This window comes from Borostomias antarcticus (assembly GCF_949987555.1).
Source record: "Borostomias antarcticus genome assembly, chromosome: 9".
Classification (NCBI taxonomy): domain Eukaryota; kingdom Metazoa; phylum Chordata; class Actinopteri; order Stomiiformes; family Stomiidae; genus Borostomias; species Borostomias antarcticus.
Genome location: NC_140242.1, coordinates 30,504,769 through 30,530,240, shown reverse-complemented (window position 1 = coordinate 30,530,240; position 25,472 = coordinate 30,504,769). Strand labels below are relative to the sequence as shown.

The 25,472-nt window shown below is 41.4% G+C and overlaps 2 protein-coding genes across 2 annotated transcripts; both read right to left on the bottom strand.

Annotated features, from left to right (window-relative positions):
• Nucleotides 1-602: 602 nt before the first annotated feature.
• Nucleotides 603-11,483, bottom strand: sacs2 (sacsin molecular chaperone 2; the record flags this gene model as incomplete). Its single annotated transcript, XM_084442995.1, is given in 2 exon segments — nucleotides 603-1,652; nucleotides 1,656-11,483. Coding segments are annotated over 2 exon segments (10,878 nt in total).
• Nucleotides 11,484-11,562: 79 nt separating this feature from the next.
• Nucleotides 11,563-23,734, bottom strand: LOC311312987 (sacsin-like; the record flags this gene model as incomplete). Its single annotated transcript, XM_084442994.1, has 6 exons — nucleotides 11,563-11,569; nucleotides 11,852-13,304; nucleotides 13,421-13,567; nucleotides 16,215-16,326; nucleotides 16,617-16,704; nucleotides 23,709-23,734. 6 exons carry the CDS (start codon nucleotides 23,732-23,734, stop codon nucleotides 11,563-11,565), a joined length of 1,833 nt encoding a protein of 610 aa, XP_084299120.1.
• Nucleotides 23,735-25,472: the final 1,738 nt, after the last annotated feature.

Here is a 25,472-nt window from a genome sequence, read left to right as displayed (position 1 = left end):
GTGTAGTGTGTGATGTTTGGTGGCATCTAGCAGTGGTTGTAGATTCCAAACAACTGAATACAATTATATGGTGCAACATCATGATCTCCATGGAAAGACCGCTCCCTATGTAGATATAAAGGGCTCATTCTAAGGTAAATATAACAATTAATGATTTTTATTTTCATGGGATTATACATCAATTAAAACATATTCATGAATATTATATTCAATTTCGGATAAGTCTACACAAAATGATGCCACATAATTCTACACATTGCACCTTTAAAAAGGTTTACCCCATTAATATAAGGTATGAATTATCATAAGTTGGTTGCCTAGTTTTATCAACCAAGTTTTATATGCTTTATTAACCAAACATAACATGTCAAGGCAGATGTACAAATAAATAGAATAGAGAATAAGAGCTTAAATTGAACTGTAAAACTTGTTTAATTTGGTCCCATATTTCATCTCAAATTCAAATAAAAAAAAAGATGTACAATAAAACAACAACAACAAAAAAACGATGTACAATAAAACAACAACAGGTTATTTAACGCATTTCAGGATGAACTGAGTGTAGGAATCAATCTTAAAAATATTCACACATCTTAAAATCCTCAATTGATATATCTGTCTACTTTACTCAGAACTTCTGATGCCATTGTCAGCACCTGTGCTTCATTCCCAGACTCAAACTGCTCATTTGGAATGTGGGGTGATGGGTGGCAATTGGGATATTGAGTCTTCTTGGGGTCCACTCCAAGCACCTTCAGTCTGTCCACAATGCTGAGTAAAGTGCTTAATTGGGGGCTGTAGTGGGATGCTCGCTCCGCCAGGCTTGAGATGGAGCAGTTGGTAGGATGTTGTCCATGCGTTTTGTACTCTGCAGCAATGAGAGCTTTTTCCACTGCCTGGTGTACCTTGAACAGACACCACTCTGTGCTCCCTCCTCCAGTGTCATTGTGAGCTGCAGCCAAATCACAGTGGGCCTGCTTGGACCAGCGCTGAGCCTCTGCTCTGTTTGGTTGTGGTACATTCTCATGATATGTCCAGAAGTTGTAATGATACCAGTTTGAGTTGCGGTGCCTATGAAAGCTCTCTCGACCACGGCGATGCCAACGGGCCTCCTGATTCCACTGCTGGTAGAAGTGTCTGAAATTTTTGTTCCATCTTGGTGATGCGGTGTGTCCACTTTTGCCATTCTCAAGTTCCTCAATTCTGTTTTTCAAGTACTTGAATGCCTCAGTGGCAAGTTGTTGGCAGTCTAGATTTTTGTCGGGGTGCCATCTAAGGTAAAGACGTCGGAGAGCTTTGCATCTCTCCTCCTCAGGCAGAGGCCAGATCTCTGACAGACATTTGTCAATTTCCCTTTTGACCTCTTCGATAGACGGCGGTGAGCTACTTGCAGATTTACTAGATGTTCCTGGCGCAGAGTCTGATAGGTGCTGCAGTACCATGTAAGGTGCTCCAGTTGAAGTGAATGTTTTTTTCCCCCGTTTGAATTGATGAATATCAAGCGCATTTACTTCAATAAAATCATCTTTCCCAATTTGTATTTTGTATGTGCAAGAATATCGTCCAGATCGCCCTGAAGGCACATCCAACTGTTCTACAATAACTGCATAGCAGTATTCCTCCAACTGATTTCTGTAGCCAACATATTCACCTTATTCAAAGTTGTTGAGAACATTCATATCGAGGGCATCATTCCATTCCTCAGGAATAAGACTTCCAGGGGTTGGAGGAAGGAAGTCCTCTTTTCGAACACTGTTATGAATTCCATTTTCCTCCAATGTTTTCAGAACATCCTCCATGTCATCACACATAAGTAGTTGCCCAAGGACCAGGAGAGAGTCTGAGCTGAGTTTGTTTTCCAGAAGAGCATTGATCTCTTTAGTCAGTCTCATGTTGATCCTGTTTAGAGCTTTAGGGCTCATCTCGTCATCGTGTCTCAGATAGATGGTACAACCTTGCTGCCCATTTTGGATATACATCTGAGTGTCAACAGCTGTATCCGTCAGTGGCTTTTCGCCAAGCCATAGCACTGTTTCAAGGCTCTTGCAGCAGAGTATCTTAATACTGCCAAAGGTTTTCTGACACATGCTAGCAGCATTTTCCTCTGATATTGTGCCCTTAAACTGTTCTCTGATGAGGCACATGAGTCCATGCATGAAGCAAGCTGAGGATATGTGTTTCTGGACCCATCCACTGAACTCACAAACCTCTCCATGCTCACAAACCAGTTTGTTTGATTCCACCAGCTTCTCTATCATAATCTGGGAGAGCATTTTGGGCCTCAGTTCATGAGGCAACAGGTGCAGTAATTTGTGATGCTCATACATGTCATCCTTCAAATAGCACTTGCTGAGTTCCTCAAGGAGTAGCAACTTGTTTTCCAATGCTTCTTCAAACCTGCTAACCTGGAAGACGGTGTCATTGAAACACAGTGTGTTTGAAGGGTATAATCTACCATCTCTTGCTGGTAGATACAATACTTTTGGCAGCTTTGGTGTTGACTGGTTTCCTTGTATGCCTTTAATGAGGCAAAATAGCTGCTCCACAGCACGCTTCACAGCTGCCTGCTGATTTGGATGTAGTGTTTGTTTGTTGGAGGAATCCACATGTATTTCTTTAAGCACACTGCAATACTGCTCTGCAGAAGCCGATTGATTAACACCAATTTTCTTGAAGAACTTTTCAAAAATAACATCCTCTTGAGGAATTATGTACAAATAAGGCCTGAATTCTGAAGCATCAGGCACTAACAGAGCTGTTTGTTTAGCCTTTACAAGATTTTTATCTGCTTCAACCAGCACAAGAGGGAGGTCATTCAGTGGATGTGCATCAAAGTCCATTGTCTGAAGGTAGGCGTAGGATCGTCTAAAAACATCAGCTCGGGTCACGATCATGTCTTCAGACTGGCATGACGACTCACAGATGTTTCTCAGGTTCACAGTAACATGATCTGAAGCTGGTTTTTCAACAGCTCCTGCATCTCTCAAAGTCTCTAAGTGCATCTGTGTGCTGTTGGGTAAAATGGGCATGGAGGTCCAAATCAGATATTGATGAGAAGGGTCTGTTTGAATCAAAGACCCTCTGATTGCAACGGTGGTCCTGTCTGTTGCAAACGGTTGATGATATTCACATAAGCTCTCTTGGATTTGGATGGGATAGACAAACTTGATGCCACCAATATTTTTCAGAAAATGTGGTGCATTTTTTTCTCTTTTCACAATGTATTCAAACAATGTTGAAGATTTGGTTTTCAGGTTTGCAAGTTCAAGAGTGTGTTTGTCTTCTGATTCAATCTGGCGAGCAAAGTTAATAATCTCCTCATCAGTTACTTTATGCTTCATTCCAAGTTTTTTAAGCAAATCTTGTGCTTGTTTCTCTTGATAATGGAAAATATCCCAAAACTGTTTGGGCACAAATCTCTCTTGTGGCAGCATGATCTTGTATAACTTTACACTTTCATCAAAAAAGTATGAGGCTTTCTCTAGATTCCCATGGGCACTGCAAATAAATTTAACGTTTGTCATTGTAGAGATTATTTTTTCATGATATTCATGATATATCTGAAGATTTTGTAGAAACAACAGCAGCTTGATGGAATTAATTATTTGTGTCTCAGACAGCCTCTGAACGGCAGGCAGGATGAATTGTACATAATACTCCAAATCATTTAAGATTGGAATGCTTAGGTTGTGTGCCAGGTCCACATTCTCATCAGTGTGTTTGAGAATAATGTTGTCATCTACCATGTACAAATCCGGAAATCTTTCAATAAACTCTGTTTTGAGGATGAATACTTTCTTGTGTCCATCAATCTGCTGTCGTTGACCCTGAATTGTTTCAAATAATGGCAGTGACTTGAGTTTTCTCAGATAGTCCTGTTTGTCTTCAGATGTGGATGCTCCAGACTGAAGGAAATACTGAAGTTTGTTCAGTTCAAGTTTAGAAAGCAATTGAAACTCTGGATGTCCCAGCTGGAAGACTTGGTCCAAGACATCGTTTCCATTATTTGTGTTCAACAGCCCTGGTTGTAGGTCTTGATGTAGCTGTTTGTCCACCTCATTAAAGAATGAAAAGTCAAGTTTTATGAGGCCAAGTTTGAGGAGAATTGATGGTATTTCATCATGCGAGTACTGGATCACATTTGACATGTTTCTCATTGTTTGGAGCAAATGCTTGTTGTCCAGTCTTGGACACACAACAGGCAAAATGGGCAAGTCAGAGAGCAGCTCTTTAATGTCATTCAGAACATTAGAATCTTTGTCGATTGATGTTTGATGTCTGATTTGACTACTCAAGAACTTCCATAGTTCTTTCAGCCATTCTTTCATTTTCTCATCTGGTACATAAAGCCTGCAATGTGGATCAGTGTTACAATCCTGGAGAAGATGTTGCACCAAAGGTTGCAAATATTTAACTGCAAGAGGAATTGTCAATTCTGTAAGAAATTTGCCATCTTGTAGAACACGAACATGCTCTAAATTGGTTATGTAAATGTAATCTGCAAATTCTTCCTCATACCCATGAAACAGTTTGTTAAATCTTGTCATCAGTTTGGGGTTGTTAGGGTTAAACACCCTAAGAATCTGATCTTGTGTGAGAAGTAGAGGAAGTCCACTGATAGAATGAAATTGTTCCTCCTTCATGTCTTGTTCCACCTTAATGTCTTGTTCCTTCTTAATGTCTTTTAGACAATACTCAAGGAGTTTGGAGCATCTGTTTTTGTCTCTGATCAAAGTTTGACTGATGGGTAAAGGTAAATCCATTTCTGTTTTGGTTGGATCATTCATTGGTTTCATTCTCAGGTAGTCTCTCACTGTCAAAGGACTGACTCTTTTCACTCCAACTCCAGCTGATTCGAAACTGGTCCATATTTTGGACATTTTTGGGGAAAAGGGGACCAACTTCATTCCAAGATCCTCCATTATTCCATGGATTTCATTGGGTTCATCTATAAAGTGAGGCACATCAGTAGGTTCCTTCTTGTTCACGTTCCACCAGTCAATAAAGTACTCCTTTCTTAAACAACCTTTAACTTGTTGTGGTGAACTCTGTAGTACTGGAATAATGTTGAGTCCTTTTTCATTGACAGTTCTGTACACTTTGTGGATCATGTCATGCCATTGTTGATTAATGCATTTTGAGACATGGGGGAAAAAACACAAGTAAGAGCTTTCAAGACAAGTATCAGTATAAATGGAAGGCATTTTCACTTTCTTCTGTTGATAGCGGATGTGATGAAGCAGGTCAGCATACAGTGGAGCGATAATGTTCAGTTTCAGGGATTCGTTCCATTCAGCCTTCAAACTTTTACCATCCGCTTTCCAGAGATCCCTCCTGGTGGAATCTACCTCAAAATTTCCATTTACATGGATTGGCAGTCCAGTCTGAACTGGCAAGGGCAGAGAGCAAAAAGCCCTCCCAATGAACTTTTTGCCTGCTGGTTTACATGTGACACATGCTGCCAATGCTGCCTGGGGAACTTTGTCTGATTGCTCCCCCTCTCCTCCACAAGGGTTTTTGAAGGAGCCAAACTGTTCTGCAATCACCCACTCACTCTGCCTTTTATCAGAGGACAGAATCTGGACATTGTAAATGGCTTTATGTGGTGCCATTGGCCTGTTGGAGAGCAGCACATCTTCTACATGGTTTTGAAACATAGTCTTCTCCACCCTGCTCTTCTCATTGAGATGTTTTTCAATTGAAAAGGTTGTCCTGGGGTTATCTGTGCCTGGGTTGACTTCATGGAACTGTATTTTGCAGATGTTCCTCAGGAAGAGAATTAAATCATCAGCATCTTCTGACAGGGTTAAGTAGAGCTCTTGCATGTCTCTGTCAGTGACTCCCTGATCTGATATTTCTGAGCCTTTTGCCATTGCACCCACCCTGAGAGGTAATCTGATCATTGTGCCCTCCTTTAGGGAGAATTCGTCTGGAAGAAATGTTTTGTAGACGTCAATGAATGTCTCCTTGAATTTGTCTCTCACTTCAAACTTGCAGCCAGAGCGATTTCCACCCTCGATGTATTGCTGTGTGGGATCAGATACGCAGAGCCATTTGTCAGCAGTTAAGATAGAAGGGCAATCAGTCAGATGGTAAACTGAGTTGAATCCAAGTCCATATTTTCCTGTTTTTCCTGGAACGTTGCGCTTCCCACCTTCCCCGAGCTGTTGAATGCCTGTCAAGTCTGCATCAGAAAACACCTGGTTGTTGTAAACACACAGTGCTGGGCCTTGAAGGGGGTCCCATCTCTCTCCAAATGTTTTTTGTGTGCTGTGCTGTCTCTTGTCCCACACAAAGTGAATTTCTGTTGCCCCTGCATCATCAGCATTTTGGATGAGCTCTTTCAAGATATCCTTCTTTGACGGATAAGCAGAAATTATGTTTTTGATGCGGACTGTCAGTTTCTCATGTTGTCTAAATTCAGTGGCAAATGGGGAAAAGTTTTTAACTAAATGATCTTGTAGAGTGTGATGTCTTGTTGTCTTGGTTCCGAAATGGAGTGCCATGGCACGAGAGATTTTTTCATGGCATAAAGTGAGTCCTGAAACTGGAATCCAGGCGCTGTCATTGTAGTAAAGCTTGCTTGCTGGTTGCAAAACTCCATTTTCATCAGGTATGGGACAGTCACAGACAGACAGTTTTTCTTCTTTGGCCTCATATAATCCTCTGGTAATTATTGTGAGACAAGTTTGAAGGTCACTATTGGAAAGTGCTGTACCTCCATAGGAAGTGTACAGTTTCTGAAGTACATCAAGGAACTGTTGTACTGTGAACTGCTTGCTGATGTCCACACATGTCCAGAGTTCCTTGAAACTGTCAAACGTACATGGAAGCACATGGAGATATGGTTTAGCCCCAAACTCCCCATTTTCTGCCACTGATGTCACGTCTACAAACTTGTTTTCAACAAGAATGAAGGGGAATGAGTGTGCCCTCTGAGAAATGAATGACTGTGAATCACTGTGAGAATGCAGACACTCATTCAGAAACCTGTAGCAATCATAAGCTATACTGAAGAGCTCAATTTTGTTATTGGTTTGAGAGAGACTGGACACTTCCTGTAGCTGCTGAAGCACAGTTTCTAGTGATGGACTTTCACGAATTCCCAGCATGTGGAGGACTGGATTGTGACTGTGTATTTCCAAGTTTGATTGGTCAACCACAGCTTGTGTCAGGTTGACTAGATTGCGACAGCTGTCACTGTAAACATCAATGGGTCTTTTGAGTGTCACTGTTACATCCTTTTTACTTGTGTTCACAGGAAGGGTTGCTGGAATGAATGCTGTTTTCCTCAATATATCCCAGTACGGAGAGTCTTCATCTTTCATGGAGCCTCTCATCAACTCCAGAATACACTCAAGATGCTTGGATGCCTTCTTTTTGTCTTTGTGCCAGATTCTGTCCATTCTCTCTGCTCTCTCTGTGATTTCATTTAAAGGCAGGTGGTCACTCAGCATTCCCAGTCCTAGCAGACGTGGAATTATTTTGGGTGAATGAAAGTCATTTTTGGTCCCACCAAGGAAGCGCCCCTCCTCTGGTTCAAACAAACAGGCTACTTTCCCTGATGGATTCACAAGTTTCTTGATGAACTGGAGTTCTCCTCCTGTCTGTGTGGGGATGCATGCATAGCTGCTTAGTAGATTGTCAACTGCACTGTCATTCAGGTCAATTGCATGCAGCACAAGAGCATCCCTACTCTCCTGATCCATGGTGCTCAGGTTGTTGAACACTACTTCACTGTAAAAGTGTTCCCAGTTCAGTGTCCTTTCCTGCAGGATCTTATCGAAGCCTGCCTGTGAGAAACTATTTCTCACCCAACTTGGAAGAGGAACAACATGATAGGATGCTTTGGAATTGCTCTGACACACCTTCATTGCAAGCTTTCCAACAACTTTGTTCTCCTCAATGTGTGGGTGCAGAAATCTTGCCTTGTCCATTGAGCACCATTTCCCCCCATCACTCAGGAGCTCTAGGGCTTTGCCAGAAAAGGTCTGCGCAATGGCAGAGTAAAATGCATCCACCAAGGGTTTGAAAGCTTTGCTCACTTTCTCTTCATTGGGCCAAAAGGTGTGATAATGGTAACTTAGCAATTTTCCACTTTGTGACATGTTCTTCAACATTAGGAGTACTGTTACATATGCTGTTGTAACAGCATCCTGAAGAAGAGCTCTGTTCCACTCATATTTCACTCCAGTCTCCCAGAGGCCTTTGCGATTGGATGTCAGAGCAAATGATCCATTCACATTCACAGGAAGGCCTGTGTCAATAGAAAGAGGAAGGAAGCAAAAGGCTTGACCAACAAGTTGGGTTTCTGACTTGACCCATTTTCCTGTTTGTTTTTCAGAGCTTAGAGGTACGGCAATACCCCCAACTGGCAAAGAGAATGTGGTCTGCTCATTCCCTGTCTGGATCATTTGTAAAGACTGATGTGTCCCAAAGCAGTTATACAAAAGCCAGAACTGTGAATCCGCTCCATCACAACGTTGCTGAGTTATTTTAGCAATGTTCACATCATGGCAATCAATGATTTGACTGTATTTTGTACCACGTTGCATCAGTATATTGAGAGCATTACTTTGCATTGCTGCCAGAGGAATGTCATCTGGAATATCAAAGGTGGTCTCAACTTTTTTTGAGACGGTAAAGAGAGTCTCTATCTGTCCGTCTTTTGGTGGAGTGGAGGCATTGTGTGGAAGATTTTGTAGAGATACTGTGTTCACGTTCCTCAGAAAGAGTAGGTGGGTTTCTGAGTTTTTGGTAAAGTCTTGTTGCAATGCGATTATGTCATCTGTGTCATACACATTTCTGCTAATCTCTGACTTGAGAGCCTCTTCTTGTGTCCGAAAAGGTAACTTAATGAGAGTGCCTGGGTAAAATGTCTGAGTGCTTTCCCTAGACAGATGACAATCAAAAATATGCTCATATGGTGTGAACTGACCAGGGAACCTATGTAAAAGCTGTTGGCGAGACAGGTCAAGTTTGATTCCAGGATTTGCTTTGCTTTTGATGTGCTTTCCCAGGTGGGTTACATTTGGATCAAGTATGAGAAGTCCTTTGCCACTGAGAATTGAAGGTATATCAGTAAGATGATACACAGTATTGAATCCAAGTCCAAACTTCCCTATTTTCTCTATCTGGTTTTCCTTTGAAGCAGATCCAACTCTGACAATGTTTCCCCAATCATCCTCTGTGAAGAGCTCATCATTGAATGCCCAAAGACATGGTCCTTTACAGAGGCTCATGCCAGGGTCAATGAGACTTTCAGGGGGGTCTTTGTGTGTCCTAAAATCCACCATAAACTTGCAGGTCTTTGCCCCAGAATCCTCTGCATTTTGGATGAGCTCTTTGAAGATGTCATTGTCCTCATCATATTCTTTTAGAATGTTCTTAATCCTAAGTGTTATTGGTTCAGACTGCCCACACTGTTCTATTCCAATATATTCTGGATTGAGGATCCGAGTACTAAGGAGTGGAATCTTCAGCCACTCTGCAGTCACTCTTGGAATCTCCTCATGGATGACATAGGACTCCTCTTGGTCATTTTGTAGATCGTCCAAACCATCCCTGCTTATGTCACAGAACAAAGTCGTGGATAGTGGTTTCAAAGTAAACCTTTGACCCCCTGCCATTACTGGCACTGGGGTATCCCCTCTGACAGTCTTCATCTCCCTCTTCATCCAGTTCAGAATGGCTATTGACACTTTCAGCTCAGAGGGATTTCCTAAAGGCGGATGCCTCTCATTAATGGTTTGTCTGATGTTGATTAAAATGTCCCCTATTTCTTTTTCTGAAAGTGATGACCTCACTCCAAACTCTGTTAACAACTTCTTGTATGGTAGAAACTCCTCTGGTACTTTCCCAATGTAAGAGCTTAGATCCAGTTCAGGCGGGTAAGCCAAGACTACTTCTCTGGGAGAGGAGAAATGGTTGTGGATCCATAGCCAAGGTTTGCAGCTCTTCATCACTTCTCTGAAGTCAGAAATGTGATCTTGCATGAATTTGTAGGTACTATGCAACTTCTTTTTGAATTGCACATTTTCATCTGGATTTCTCATTGCTTGAGCCATCGTGTTCAACTCTAACAAGTTATCTCGTACCTTTTCAGCAGGAGGCAGACGGAGGAAACCAAGTTTGCTGCTAATTGTCTCATTGAATTCTCCTGTGAGAGGCATGACTTGGCCCACAATTTCTACATATTTCACATGCCTTATTTCATCAGGCTTGAAGAAAGATCTTGTCTCATTGCTCCCCTTGTCATTTTCTTTCATCACACCTGGATTTACACATGGGACCCATTCCAGAAGCGAGAGGTTGAGAAGCTGCTGCTTTGAGAACTTGGAGAGCAAATCATTGTCATTCAGAATTCTCAGAAGAGTCTCTGATTTTTTAACAGCCTCCTTTGGTGAGTGAACATGTTGTTTCTCAATCTGTGTTGCAGCATGCAACACATTGCTTGGGGTGATATCAATTTCTTTAGTCAGCAATCCTAGGTGCTCTAAGCTTTCAACCATCTGTGGAGTCTTTAGGAAAACAGGCAGTGGAAAGAAATCTGCTTCAAATAAGACTTTGAATTTCTTGTTTCTTGGGTCAAAAAAGCAGGACGTCTTCTTCAACTCTCCTCCATCCATTTCAATGAAGCTCAAATCCTTACATCTCCTGCACAAGTCCTCACTCTGTGAGAAAAGGATACTGCCATGTTGTAAGATCCAGGTCATTACTTTCTCGGTCTCTTGTTTCCTGAAACTCCGCCTCTCAATGGCATCGGCTAAATGAATGGCCACCTGAGCTGAATTCAAGAGATCAACATTGAGCAACAGTAGAAGCCGGCGGTCAGCCTCAGTAGCACACTGCACGATTGAATCAGGCATGGGAAGATTGGTGGGAATCGTTGGTAGTGAACTTAAAACTACAGCCTGCTTTGATTGAACAGCAACATAGTCTCCAGCCATTGAGCAGAACAGAGGCAAACGGGAGAGGAGGTCTCGCTCAGATATTGACAGGCAATCTAATGTAGAGAGGTAGACTTTCAGTTCTTCCTTTTGTCTGTGAGGAGCTACCCTGATTCCATTGATGACCTGTTGGGCATCTAAGTTCATGAAAACTTGTAGAGTACTTTTCGGGCATGGTGGCAGCACATAAGAGTCAAGGTCTTGGTGCTGAAGACATTCATCTCGGTTTACAACTATACCCCCAACTGTCCTTATCACTTCCGCAACACAGTCTGACATGATAGTTTGTTTGCTTTTCTTAAAAAGCATGGTTGGCTTTTGTTGTAGTCTTGCAAGTAGTTTTGGGTGGCTGTCATCCTGCAAGACCTCAATGGGTATTAATGGCATGCCAGTGAAATGGCTTAGCTCTCCCATATGAGTATTAAGAAATTTCCAGAATTCCTGGAGCCAACTTAAGGGTGGGTGCTGAACATTCCCAGTGTTCCAGGTAACAGTCCCCTCTGTCTCTTTCCAATCCTTTGGCAGATACTCCATGGCTGATGAAGCCACAATTTTTGCATCCAGGTTGAGTACATTGAATGAATCTGAAAAAAAAGAAGAAAAAAAAAGAAAATCATAGCCTGGAGTAAAAGATATGCAGGCACGGGATAAGACAATCCACATGACGTCTAACACCTTTACTTATTGTACATTTATATGCAATGCAATTCTTACTTGTTGCAGCCATTTTCCTGAGATGGTCAACACTGGTGGTGCTCAGATCTCGAGGAAGAAATCGGGATTTACATCCTGGCAGCAGAGCCCTGTGTAGAAAAAATATACTTGTAAACGCATATTAGAGATAAATAACGGATCGCAAATATTTAGTCTGAATGTTACACAAACAAATATGAAGGACTTGCCTGGGAAATGAGTCGTTGTCAATCAAGATAAAGTCCTCCCCTTTGTCTGTGAATGATGTGAAAGTTCCATCACTGAGTGGAAGCAGCTGGAGACCTCGGAGGTCATGGTAATCCCCATCACTCAAGATGTATTCCAGTAGAGAGAGTTTGTACTCTTTTGGTATGTTTAAGTTTAACTCAACATTTCTTTGGAGGACACCCCTCACAAAAGCTGGAGTTACCCATTTGAGTGCATCAGTTTCTGGAAAAGCCCACTTGACAGCCCTTGACACGTGATCTGGAAAGGTGACAAGCTTCTCACCAAAGGCGATCAAAGTTCTTGCCACAGCAGCCATTATTTCAGATGCGATGGAATTGTTGGATGGGCACACAGCCTCTGAGGGAGAGACAAACTGCCTTTGATTTTCAGCTAGGGAGAAGACTGGAATATTCTCTCCAAATAGATGTTTTAGAGCATCTTTAGCAACTGTGTGCCATTTGTCTTTGTGTTCTGTCTGAGTGATGTCTGGCCAAAGATCATATACAGAGGAGGCAGTCTCAAACTCTGAGCCTCTGAATAAGTTGATGCCATCCTTAATGATTGAAAGATATGCAAGAGGGAGCACATCTTTTACCAACAACTCATTCCACAAGGCAGCTTCGTCATACTTCTGATCTTCCTCTTGCCACTTGATGTGTCTTCTGTTGTCTGTGAGGCCAAAGCATGCATTGACATGAACAGGGAGCCCAGTCTTGTTGGATTCATTATTTGGGAGGGGCAGAAAGCAGCTCAGTCTACCATCAGTTGGGGCTATCTCCTGTCCACATTGGAACGCTAAATCAACTTGAGGGCGAAAGCACAGCTTCTTTGCTAGTGTATCCAGCTCTGGTACATTTCCTTCTCTCATGCAACAGGTTGACACAAGCCATCTGGTCTTCTTTGTCTCCTCTTGGTCTTTGGAGGTAGAAGTTATAACTTTAAAGAATGAGGAACTTTCAATGCTTGACTCTTCTCCAGACTCCAAAACTAGATCAGCTGTCAGGCTAGAGGACTCCACTTTCAGCCTCATATTGACAGACCCATTTGTGCTGATATGCATCAAGGAGAGTGAGGACACATTTCTTAGGAACAGAGGGCATATGTCTGCATCAGTTATGAAGCTGTCAAACAGCTGAACAACCTTTTCAGAGTTGTACAGATTATCTGAAATCTCAGAGGCCTCATGGCGAAGGGGGAATCTGAAGAGTGTGCCTTCGAATTGCTGATCTTCCATGACAACATTCTCCCAACTCTTGCCTGTGAGTAGTTTGACTATTTCTTGAATGGGTTGGAACTGATCATGCACATTCAATAATTTGTCTTGGTCTTCGTTGTCATCTAGAGACCACCGAATGCCTCCGCCTCGCTCTCCAAATAGCTTCTCTTGGGGGTTCAGTATCCCAAGGTACTTGGAACTGAATATACATGGAACATCTAGAAATTAAATATGACTTAAGGTTAATTAAGTACTGTTAAAATGAAATAAAAACAATTAACATTACATTATCATATACTATGGATAATAACGTATTGGTAATGCATGGTCTAACCTGTTATGTGGTAAACAGAGTTGAATCCAATTCCGAACCTCCCAACCTTGTTTGGGTCATTGCGCTTGACACTCCTGCCTGTTGCCTGAATGCCTTGCCAGTCTTCTTCACTGAACATGGCATTGTTGAAGGCATAAAGAGCAGGACCTGGTCAAAAATATAACTTTGATTAGATTATACAACAATTGAGTGACAGAAAGCCAATTCTGCATTCTTGGACCCACAGATTCTCAAGTTTCATAAACAATGAGACAATGGGAACTAGAATTTCAGATTTTTTTTAAGAATAGCCAGAATTCTCAAGTGGGGAAATGTTGTCTCATGATTACGCATGCATTGTCAGTATAAACTCTAGATGGTCTAATGTTTAGGAAACAATTGATGAGAAAATGCACGAGGTAAGCATCTCTCCAATGGGCTGAACTGGACTGTTATCCTTCTCTCGTGTTTCACAGTTTGGCTGACAGCTGTCCATCCTACAGTAGGCACCAAAGGAGCATCCAGTGAAAAGATGCACTTTAAATAGAAAATCCTCAGTTTGCCTTTGATTTGTAAATGGATCACCAAGAATGCAGACAGGATTTGAGTGCAAAGATGGACACTTTTCATCTTGGTTGTTACCTCTGCCCCAGCAACAACGCAGGGCAAGAGGTAATGTTTTGGGTGGCGTGCGTCCGTCCGCTTGTCCGTCCGTACACCTGCTATTAGGATTACCCAAAAACTACTACACCGGAACTCAGTGAGACTCAGTGGAAGGGTGTAGCACGAGCCAACTTAGAGCTCATTAAACCCTCTTGTAACCCGATTGGAATCATACTTTGTGCTTTGATTTTTTTTCCAGAACATCAACGGACACCAGTAACCACTCAGTGAGTTTCCTGTCTTTGAAAACGAGAGTTTATGGTGATTTTGAGGGATTTTGTCTATGCACCTATGGATAAATTGAGTGTGTTAGCGGCGATGGGCTATGTCTCGAGACCATGTGACGAAATGTTGATGGCCATTGCATATTAAAGGAGAAGGCTCTTTTTCGACAACCTGGACCTTATTTACTGCATATTATAGGACGTTTGACTCCCCGAGTTAACTTTGGTGTAATTCGGAGGCCTGTAGAAGAAATTTAAAATCCAGCGCGAGCCAAGTATATCCATGTAATGGCGCCGGACGGGGCGCATTCACATTTCGGCGTCCAGCCATAGGGGTTGCAGCTGAAAGAATAAGATATATTGATATAGGCTACAATTGCTTTACACGCCATAATAGGCATAGCCCAATGATCTAGCCTACTGCCTTTGGCAGTAGCGACTGTGTTGCGCCTATAGTTCATATTTCTATATTATTGCGGCCTCTTGTCCATGGCCGTGTCCGAATACCCATCCTTTGAATTATTAAGTCGTTATGTAGTTGAAACAAATATGAATTATTACATCAAAGCATTGAAAAATATAAAAAATATGTCAAAAGCTATTACTGTAGCTGACAGATGTAATGACAGAAACACATAGAAACATACAAGAATGGCACCCACACACTCGCAACCCCAAACCCATCCATATTCCACAAACTATTTATGAAAAAATTAAACACTCAGAAACAAGAACAAGTTTTAGGATGAGCAAAAAATTATGTCCTAAAAATGTGCAGTGAAAAAATGGATTGGAAAGAGTTAGGCAGTCTATTCCAGTCAGATAGGACTTTAAAGTTAAAGGCATGCACGCAACTTCTTTTGAAATTTAGGGAACAAAAAAAGAGGGGTACTGAGCATGTCTAAGTCAGTATGAAGATCTGCATGAAACTAGGTATTGCTTTAGATAAGAAGGATAGTAAATACATAAAAAATATATAAATAAATAAATTGTAACAATTTAAATGCTTTCTAGAATTAAGCGATTCGTACATAAAGCAATGATGGGTACGGTAGGGACACCTGAAAACAAATCTGTGTGTACACTATTTTTAGAGGACGCAGATGAGATTCAGAGGTGTTCTGATAAACAATATCTGCATAATCAAGAATGTATCGTACTAGCTAAGATAAAATTATTTTTCTGACTTGAAAAGTGTAACAATTTATTGAACGGTATAGTGTGCAGTCTCAGATTGCAATCTTTTACATATTTTTTCAAATAACAAAATCAATATGTGGCCTAAATGAGAGTTCCGAATCAAGCCATACACCCAAGATATTTCAAGACATCCACTTTCTCAAGTGGTGACCCATCATAAGAAATAATATTCAGGTTATTACACGTACAGGGGAGATTGTACTTAATACCAAGCAGCATACAACATGACTTATTTTTGTTCAATAAACGTTTGTTATTATAGAACCAGTTTTGAATTACGTTAAAATCAAATTGCAGTTAACTTTGAATTTGTGATATATCAGAATTAGATGTATAAATAACAGTGTCATCAGCAAATAAATGGACATGACAGAACTAATTTGCAGGTGATCATTAATAAAGATGGAGAAAAGGAGGGGACCCACAGAAGAACCTTGAGGCACACCCTTTTCCATGACAAAATAATCAGACTGACTACCATGATACACAGTACAACAAGTCTGTTATTTAGATATGCCTTTAGGTTCAAGGCATATCTACATAACAGACATGCGTTGCACTCTGTATGAGAAAGACCAATGGAATCTTTGCCAAATCATTCAATTATTACAAACATATGACTGACCCATATACTGACTCCGGGATACTGTGACCATTGTGCTAATAGCGTTTGCTTATAGCCGTTGTTCAAGGGCGCCAGAGTGTCTATTCTAAAACTTTAAACACACCTTGGTACTTTCCCAAATCATCACTCCAAAGGCTCTGACACCCGTATGTTCTCTCATCATGAATGAAGATCACTTTTGAGGCTCCAGCATCTTCTGCATTCTGGATCAGTTCCTGTTAATGCCACAGCAAACACAGAACAGTATGGTGTGTTGTATACTCTTTAAGGAAGATCAGAATGAGAGCCCCACGGTTCATACTGTATGCTGTGACTTCCTGAAACATTTACAATAACAGGGAGAGACATGCTCATGTATTTTTCACGTTCTGGTAAAATACTTAACAAAATACTTCCCTTTGGTGTTTGTGTGTTCAGAAATACATTTTTGGACAAATCACAGTCATAGAAAAATAGTGTACAGTAGCTGTGTATAACTTCCAGACCAGTTGGTAATCAAACTCACCTTCAGAATTTGCCCTCCATCTGGGTACCTTCGCAAGATATCCTTTAAGTAGTCAATGAAAGGTGGTGCTGTTGCACCAAATTTATTTCTGAGCAGAAGAAAAAAAAAATATATTTAGAAACATTATAGCTTAAAGAGGCATTTTACCAATTAATTCCTTCCCCTTTCAATTTCAGAAAACTCACCTGAGTGAAATTTTTGGGTGGGACTTACAAATGATTAATTGAAATGTTAATTTAATGTGTTTACTGTAATCTCAAGATCTGGTCCTGTTCTGGCCACTTCTAAAACCACTAACCAGCAGAGTAGCACATGGATTTGATAGCTGTGATGAAGGTAAGGTTAGTGATGAAGGTTACTAGTAGTACTGAACTAGAAAGAAATGTAAATGGAGTATGAGACTATGAACAATTTGTACAGTAGTAGGCCGAGTCGTACTTGAGAGGTTATTTTTATAGTTGTGCACAAATTTCACTGCCTGCCCATAACCTGACAAACCAAATGTTTTGTGTGCGAAAAAGAATATGAGCGCGGAAGATCAAATTCAAAGTACTAAATTCACTGACAAAGCAGAGGGATATCCTGATGTGCCTGTGGGGTGAAAAACGGCCCATCCTCAATGGAAGGCCCATGCAGTCATCCTCAATGGAAGGCCCATGCAGTCAGTCCAAATAAAAAGAAGTTCCTCCTAAATATAATGTTGACCAAAACCTCCTTACTTACTTTTGAGACAAATTAGTTTCCAAACAAAACTATATTTTCCAAATGTGGTCTGCTGCTTTAAAGAGGTGCTCCAGTCAAAATCGGATTTTCTGGGGTTTTGCATGATATTTGTACTTGGAGGCATTGTGTGTACATCCTGGTAGTGTTAAATTTGTGTATTTTTTAGTTTTAGAGAACTAAATGATTTTAAACGGCCATTTTCACCTCCCTTGTAAGTCTGATGTCAGACTTACAAAATTGGCACTCCCCCCTCGCCTCAAACTGTCTCAAGAACCAGCCTCCATGCCCGCCAGCTAGGAAAATGTGATATTGGAATTTTGTGCCATAACCTCTTCATCCATCGGTAAGTTCACATCCTTGTGACTGATTTCTACATCTCATCAATGATAGATTGTAGATAAGTTAGCAACTATAATTTAAAATGTTCACTGTTTCAGTAACCATTTTATGAGCTAATTGTAATCTTATGACACAAGGATAATGTTGAATTGAATTAGCTAGGTTAACCTTATTGACGTGGTTAGCTAGTTAGCTAGCTATTGGTAGCTCTGTACACTTGCTCTGTAACTTGACAAACGATTTGATAACTGCAATTCTAAAGCATGTCTATGCAGTAGTTTGCTAGAAACATATCATTCGGTGATAGTAATAGTTAGTAGTATACTAGAAGTAATTTGTACATACGTTTATCTCTCAATGCATTTGCTTTTGGTAACGTTAGCCCTCCTGTGCAAAGGCAGAAACACAGTGCACCATACTGTACCCTTTCCTGGCATTAAACCGAATTAATCAGGTGCAAACTGTGCTGTAAGGTTTCCGAAGCGATAGCTTACCAGAACTGTTGCGAGTGTTGTATAGGCCAATAGGCAACTTTACGAAGTCAATGTTGGTTAGAAGTCAGTTTGTCTCCCCAAGAATCTCCCGATTATCACTCGCTCAAACTACATTCGATATAATGTAGACTTGATAAATAGCCGATTGTTGTAATTTATGCTGTTTTGTATATGCAAAATAATGATGCTATTACTAATCGCTTTTATAATTTGTCCCCTTTTCTTGTAACCGATCACTCTACATTTCCAATACTGGGACTCGGGAGGTCCAGGTCCCGCGCTTCAGGGCTCTGGAGGTGTGCAGGTCCTGGAGGGCAGGTTGCAGCCAATGTCACCTAATATGTTACAACACCCCCCTGTTTTATTTAAGCAATAAACCACTCGAGGCCGTGTGTTATAGTGATTTTATAACAGCTAGGGGGTGTTGTTAGGCACGATGCGAAGCAGAGTGCCTAAAACCCCCCTAGCTGTTATAAAATCACTATAACACACGGCCTCGAGTGGTTTATTGCTTTTATACAACGATTACTACAGCTGGGATGTCTGGGGCCCCCTGCTGGAGCTGCTGCCTCCGCGACCCAACCCCGGATAAGCGGATGAAGATGGATGGATGGATGAATAAAAACATAGGCCTACGTACTGTACAGTAGCTACCCATTTAGTTTTTGTCATGTATTTATTCTAGAAAACATAGCCTACAGTACTTCTTACAATGAAATCTTCACTTGATCAAACACACCTGTGTACTGAATCGCCTTGTATTGCAGCGCTGTGCTGCGCATTTAGTCTATTGTGATAACATGATGACTACATTTCCGGGTGGGTGGAGGTGAAGATATTAAGTCAAGTTATTATTTTCCTTTCGTAATTTACAACACAAAAGAATTGTAATTCTGCAAAACATTTTGAAAGTTGTGTAAGCCTAATCATCACTGCAGTGGCATCTGCTCCACATAATGTTGATCCAGCACCTCGATCCGACCCAACTGCAGGAAGCATTGCGCATTTTGGGATTAAACAGCTCCAGTAGTGATATTCTATTATAACCAGAGGGCATTACAATAACATTCAAAACGAGATCTATTGACTGCATGACCTGTTAGTCTCCGGCTACCCCTCGTCCACTGTGCGCTCACGGAGTCTTGGTGCAAGACCCTCTATCTCTCCAAACTCATCGATTATGTTGAATCGCTGCGCTACGCGTGCAGTCTCCCACATAATTAGGCGTAGGATAAGTAGGCTACATCCTATCTCCCTTTCTGTAAAGCGTATTGGGTTAGCTTAATACCATGAGCTATAATGATGTAATTGATCTGACTAATAATCTGTTATTGCAGTGGTATTCCACTTGATTCCTTTATATCACCACAACTGACAGATGTTCCCAGAACAGTAACGTTTCAGTGTTCAAGTAGCTTTGTTGGACACCTACTAAGATAAATGACGTTAGACTGGTGAACAATGCAGATTTTATGTCGGTTTCACAGCGCAAATGATCTGTCTTCTGGTAAGACCCACAGTTGCAATTATTTGACTAACTAGGTGTACTGTTGGTAGCTGGCTGAAAGCTATACCGTTAGTCTAATAGCCCGAGCCTCCAAGCTTGCGTGGCCGGCTGCAGGGTGCTTTTCCTCGGTGTCGTGGGGGAGACGCACCATCGTTATAACTTTATCGTACTTTTTCCAAATAATCCAAATTCGAGGATACGGCCTGTTATGTAGCATGCATCTTTATAATGTTTGGGGGTTAAAAGGTAGTGTGACATCTTACGTTTCTTATATTAAGGACTTTGTAAATGCCTGTACACTTCCTGGTGTCGAGGTAACTATGGTTACAAACAAATGTGTGGAAGTCATTTCTGACTGACACGCCCTCTTTGACACACCCACAAAATGAGGTGAGTTTGGAGAAGGACAAAATTGGGCATATAAAAAGGGGTTTTATAGTACTTAAAAATGACTGAATAACAAAATTGATGGGCATATTCCGTTCTATGTCACCTAAGGATAACTTACTTTAATAAAATGTAACACATTACTGAATTGACCTTAAATAGCAGATGAGGCTCAATAGCCTGGCAATACTTTCTGTTGAATGCAAACTAGCTCAGTGGATTGATGGATGTTGCTGTAAGAGGCATGAAGCTATAGGAAAGTATACGTATAGGAAAATATACTCTCTACATAAGCAACGTGTTGTGAGTGTAACCTAGCAGATCTTGGTGGTAAGGGTTGGTTGATGTGTGTGTGTGTGTCTGTGTGTGTGTGTGTGTGTGTGTGTGTGTGTGTGTGTGTGTGTGTGTGTGGGCGCGTGTGTGCATCACGTGTGCCTATAGCACGTGACACTGCTATTTGAGACAGAGCATGCATGTGCGTGGTTTTATATGAACGCGAGGGACCAGGGGCGTAGATTCACTTTTATTCCCATGGGTTTTTTTCACCTCAAAGGGGCCCCTAGCCTGTCTGTCAATCAAAAATATGTTTCTAATAATATATTCATTAAAATAGCCTGTTGAATGTATCTTAATTTGTACCAGCTGAAACATATAGCTGTGATATACTGTAGCTATATAAACTTATTTCTACATAAGAACGAGGACCGGGGATAACAAAAGACGTGTTCTTTATTATAAGAGACCAGACTAAACATGACACAGCACTTCCAGACTAAACATGACCCACCACTTCCAGACTAAACATGACACAGCACTTCCAGACTAAACATGACACAACACTTCCAGACTAAACACGACACAGCACTTCCAGACTAAACATGACACAGCACTTCCAGACTAAACATGACACAGCACTTCCAGACTAAACATGACACAGCACTTCCAGACTAAACATGACCCACCACTTCCAGACTAAACATGACACAGCACTTCCAGACTAAACATGACCCACCACTTCCAGACTAAACATGACACAGCACTTCCAGACTAAACATGACACAGCACTTCCAGACTAAACATGACACAGCACTACCAGACTAAACATGACACAGCACTTCCAGACTAAACATGACACAGCACTACCAGACTAAACATGACACAGCACTTCCAGACTAAACATGACACAGCACTTCCAGACTAAACATGACACAGCACTTCCCGACTAAACATGACACAGCACTACCAGACTAAACATGACACAGCACTTCCAGGCATCAGCTGCAGTTACGTAGTCACCAGTAGGCCTAGTATGTGCCAGAACTCCATAACAAATAATACAGCCATACTAATGTAAGACAAATCACTAGGCTCAATAGTCTATACGGTATTTTCACTACATTTGGCTCAGAGGCAACTTGGTAAACGCTATAAGCCTAATAATCCAATGTAGGCTACTCAAAAAAAAGTTTAACACATGAAAAAAGACAAAAATATTTAAAAGTAGACTATTCTTGGAATGTGCAGACTATCTGAACTTCTTCTATCTGTGTTATTCTTTTCTTCATCCTCGCAAATGTCTCAATTAGGCCTACATTGCTGAAGTCCACCCTCTCAGTCATTCCTCTCTCAATAAAACACATTGCCAGATTTGAGAGACGATTCTCACTCATTGAAGACAGCAGATATGTTTTAATTAGTTTAAGACGACTGAAAGTGCGCTCTGCCTGTGCACCGCTTATGGGAATAGTGAGATAGATCTGATATAAAGAAGGTCCTCGTCGTCACTGTGCGTGAAATTGTGTATAGAGGTGCGTGTAGGCTATGTAGTACAGTAGCCAATAAACCCTACAATCAGTGGTCAGGTAGGCTATATTGTATACAGTATATGAATGAATAGTGATTGTAATGTTCAGACGGTAGCCTAGTCAATGTAGGCTACCTGCACCGATGACCTGCACATTACTGCTGTGGAACCACTTCCTGATCACTCATTACAGTACTACAGTACTAGACTACAGGTACAGTACTAGACTACAGGTACAGTAGGCACAATGAAGTTGCAGCATCAGTACCAGAATATTATGTAAAATATCGTCATTAACTTCAGCTGAATGCTTTCAACATAGTCACTTGCAGTGGCGATTTTACATTAGGGGCAGGTGGGGCAGTGCCCCACCAGGTGGCGCTGTTGTGCAAGATGCATCTTAGCCTACAACTGTGTTTCGGAAAAATCTATTTTATAATTAATACAAAATAGTGATTCAGTGGTGAAAATGAAAATAGCATGTATAAATATAATAAACCTGACACAACAAACAGACCGAGGAGAATCGGTATGTTCTGGGGAGGCTAATCACCTTTATTAAACTCTGTGGGAAGTGTGAAATGGGTTTGCGTGGTCACGACGAGTCAGCGAACTCACTGAACCCAGGCATTTTTCGGTGCATTTTTGAGACGATGTGTGAGGGGGACTAATGTGGACAGTGCGCCTTCACTGTAGTAGACTATTTGGCTGTGATATAAGTGGAGTACTAATAGGTTATGCGTAGTGCCCAGGTCTGATGGGTGCACACTTGTCACTTGTCACTTTCAGAACCCTGGACCGGGCATGCGCTCTCTTATGGGTCTAATTACTCTGCGTGTGTTAATGTGTCGTTATCTTTGTGTGTTGTAGCCTCTGCTCTGATGTAGGCTACCTACCGTAGACTACCTACCGTAGACTAATTGGCTACCTTTAGTTCTTGTGATGGTGACATAATATAAAACTGCCCCTCCAGAAATGCCATGCTAAAATCGCCACTGGTCACTTGCTATTCTGTGGAATTCCTCCTCCATGGTCAGAGGTTGTGTCCAGAGCAAGGGACACTTTCCTTAGTTATGGCTCTACACACAGTAGCTTTCCCAATGTGTAGCTACTGCATCGCCAATGTTAGTATATAAAAAAACTCCCGTTTGCAGAAACGCAGCCCACATAATTTGCTCTCACGTAAGAGCACGGCCACGATGTGAATTGTGTAGTCTAATAATAGCGATTTCAGGCCGGAAAAAGTTTATTTAGTAGGCTAGATAGCCTACATGAGTTTGCGGAAAAACGGTAACGTTATTAGATAATCCTCGGGGAATGATAGGACATCCCATCGCAGTCTTAAAATCCTCTCCCGGTGAAACGTGCATGCATTTAAAACTTCAGGAAGTAATGCGCTTCCTCATCTGGTAGGGAGAGACGGGGAGACAGTCTGAATTGCAACGGAAAACACAGGCTTTCCCTTATTTGAGGCTTAATAGCGAACTCAGGATTTTTCATTAAACCCTCTTTCTGGAATACCCCCTGCTTTCATGTACTTCAATCGTTGAACTCAACCCGCCTGCCTTTATTCCCCGCCGCAGTATATCCTCTATGGGCCCGTGGGTTCGCAGAACGAACGCACCCTATGCAAATCACGCTACTGCGAGGGACATCCATACCAACGCCACGTAAACTTGTAAAATTGTCCTAATGATGTCTGTGATTGAGTGCCAACATATTTTGTTACATGGATAGTTAGGTTTTGATGGATTCTGAAGATTATATGCGTATTAGAACGGTATTTTTTGTATTAGTAATACAACCAATAATTCATTAATAAACAGCTTGATACTCACCGAGGTCTTTGTGCTCTCGAACTCATCCTTTCCAATTGGTATTCTATAGATGAGACCAAAATAACTTTTCTATTCGGCTACTTTTGTATTTAGAAATAGGCAAAATAACCTTAAACTCTTTAAAATGTAAAATCATTATTTGTTATGTTTTATTCACAGCACCCTACAAACCAGAGACCCTACAATTAGGCTACAGTACAATTGAAAAGATTTACCTTTGGCTGTGTGATCATATCCGAAGAACACTTATCAAGTAACTTGCACTGCCACATTCACAAATGTACATCTTAGTCCGTCCAAGCGCTGACTCCTGTTTCTGGTGAAACTGGTGTTTCCTGTTTCTGGTGAAATGAAACTATGATAACTACTTACGCTAATTAAATTGTGTTTCGTGTTCCTGCTTTCAAAGCATGAATCGAAACTCAAGCAACATCCTCATGACTCATCAGTACCCCCAGCAATAGTAGGCTATGGTTTTGGGCGCGGCGACACGCACCAAAGATAGCAAATGTCCGGTTGTCACTCCCTCCCTCCATCCCTCCCTTCCCTCTTTCCCTTGTTGACCTGCAGTTCTCTGTTGCCACCACAAGAGGCAGTGGTCCCAGAACACTAAAACAAAAACACTAGGACACCGCTTATTTTCCAGATCCTCAGTAGTGGATAAAGCGCCTGACTCCCATGCCGAAGGTCAGGGGTTCAAGCCCTGGTGTGGGAGACATTTTGTCACTGGATGTTATAGAAGCTGTAAAAATGTGGTTACCTGGTGGTGCTATGTGTGTTATTGAATGTATGTGCAGTAATTGAACATTTGAAATACTCCTGTTTTGAAATTATACCTACAGTATAGGTGTCTCAGTAATTACCCATTATATATTCGGCTATACTTTGCATGTTTTTACCAGGTAAATGTTTAGTTTTTTCAGACGGACGGGAGAGATCCCATGGGAACAAAACGTTTTTTTTTATCTTGACGGAAATGATCAGTCTGTTTAATTTAAGGAAATGATCAGTCTGTTTAATTTAAGGAAATGATCAGTCTGTTTTGCAGATGAATTAACTGTGTCAAACTGATTGTGCCACCACAAGAGGCAGTGGCACAATCGAGTATAGGTGTCTCAGTAATTGCCCATTATATATTAGGCTATACTTTGCATGTATTTACCAGGTAAATGTTTAGTAATTGGGGGACTATGAAAGGAAGGGTTACCCCAAAAATTTTCAGAGTAAGTTAATTTAGCAATAGAAATCTATAAGCCTAGGGCCAATGGGCCTACAATATAGACAATAAACTTCCGGTGGAATGGTGGTGGAGCAATAGCGGGAGCATTTCAGATTACTAGTGGACCGCTGTCCCTGACGCTAATAATCCGCCAGAGGTCCACTTGCCATTCGATGTGCAAGGAACCCGCCAGCGGATAAAGCAGGTTTTCCCTATGGATAAAAACCCAGTATTGAAATTCTAAAGCTCCAACAGTGACATCTATAACATGCAGCTGGAGGACCCATAGATATCTATGGAAGGGAGGCTAGCCTCCCTTAGGGCGGGTTCTTTTATATTAAATCAATGTAATGCCTTTTTTTCTTGCTAATTTGTGATTGGCCAAAACGCTGAAAAATGACCGCAAGGGAAGCTAGTACTCCGGCCCTGTCTGAGTAGGATTCAGATATTGACATTTTGTTAGTCCAATCACATTCCAGAATACAGATTTACCACAGTGAAGGCCGATGGAGTCGGCGTTGATGTCTGTGTTTCTCTTCCCTGTG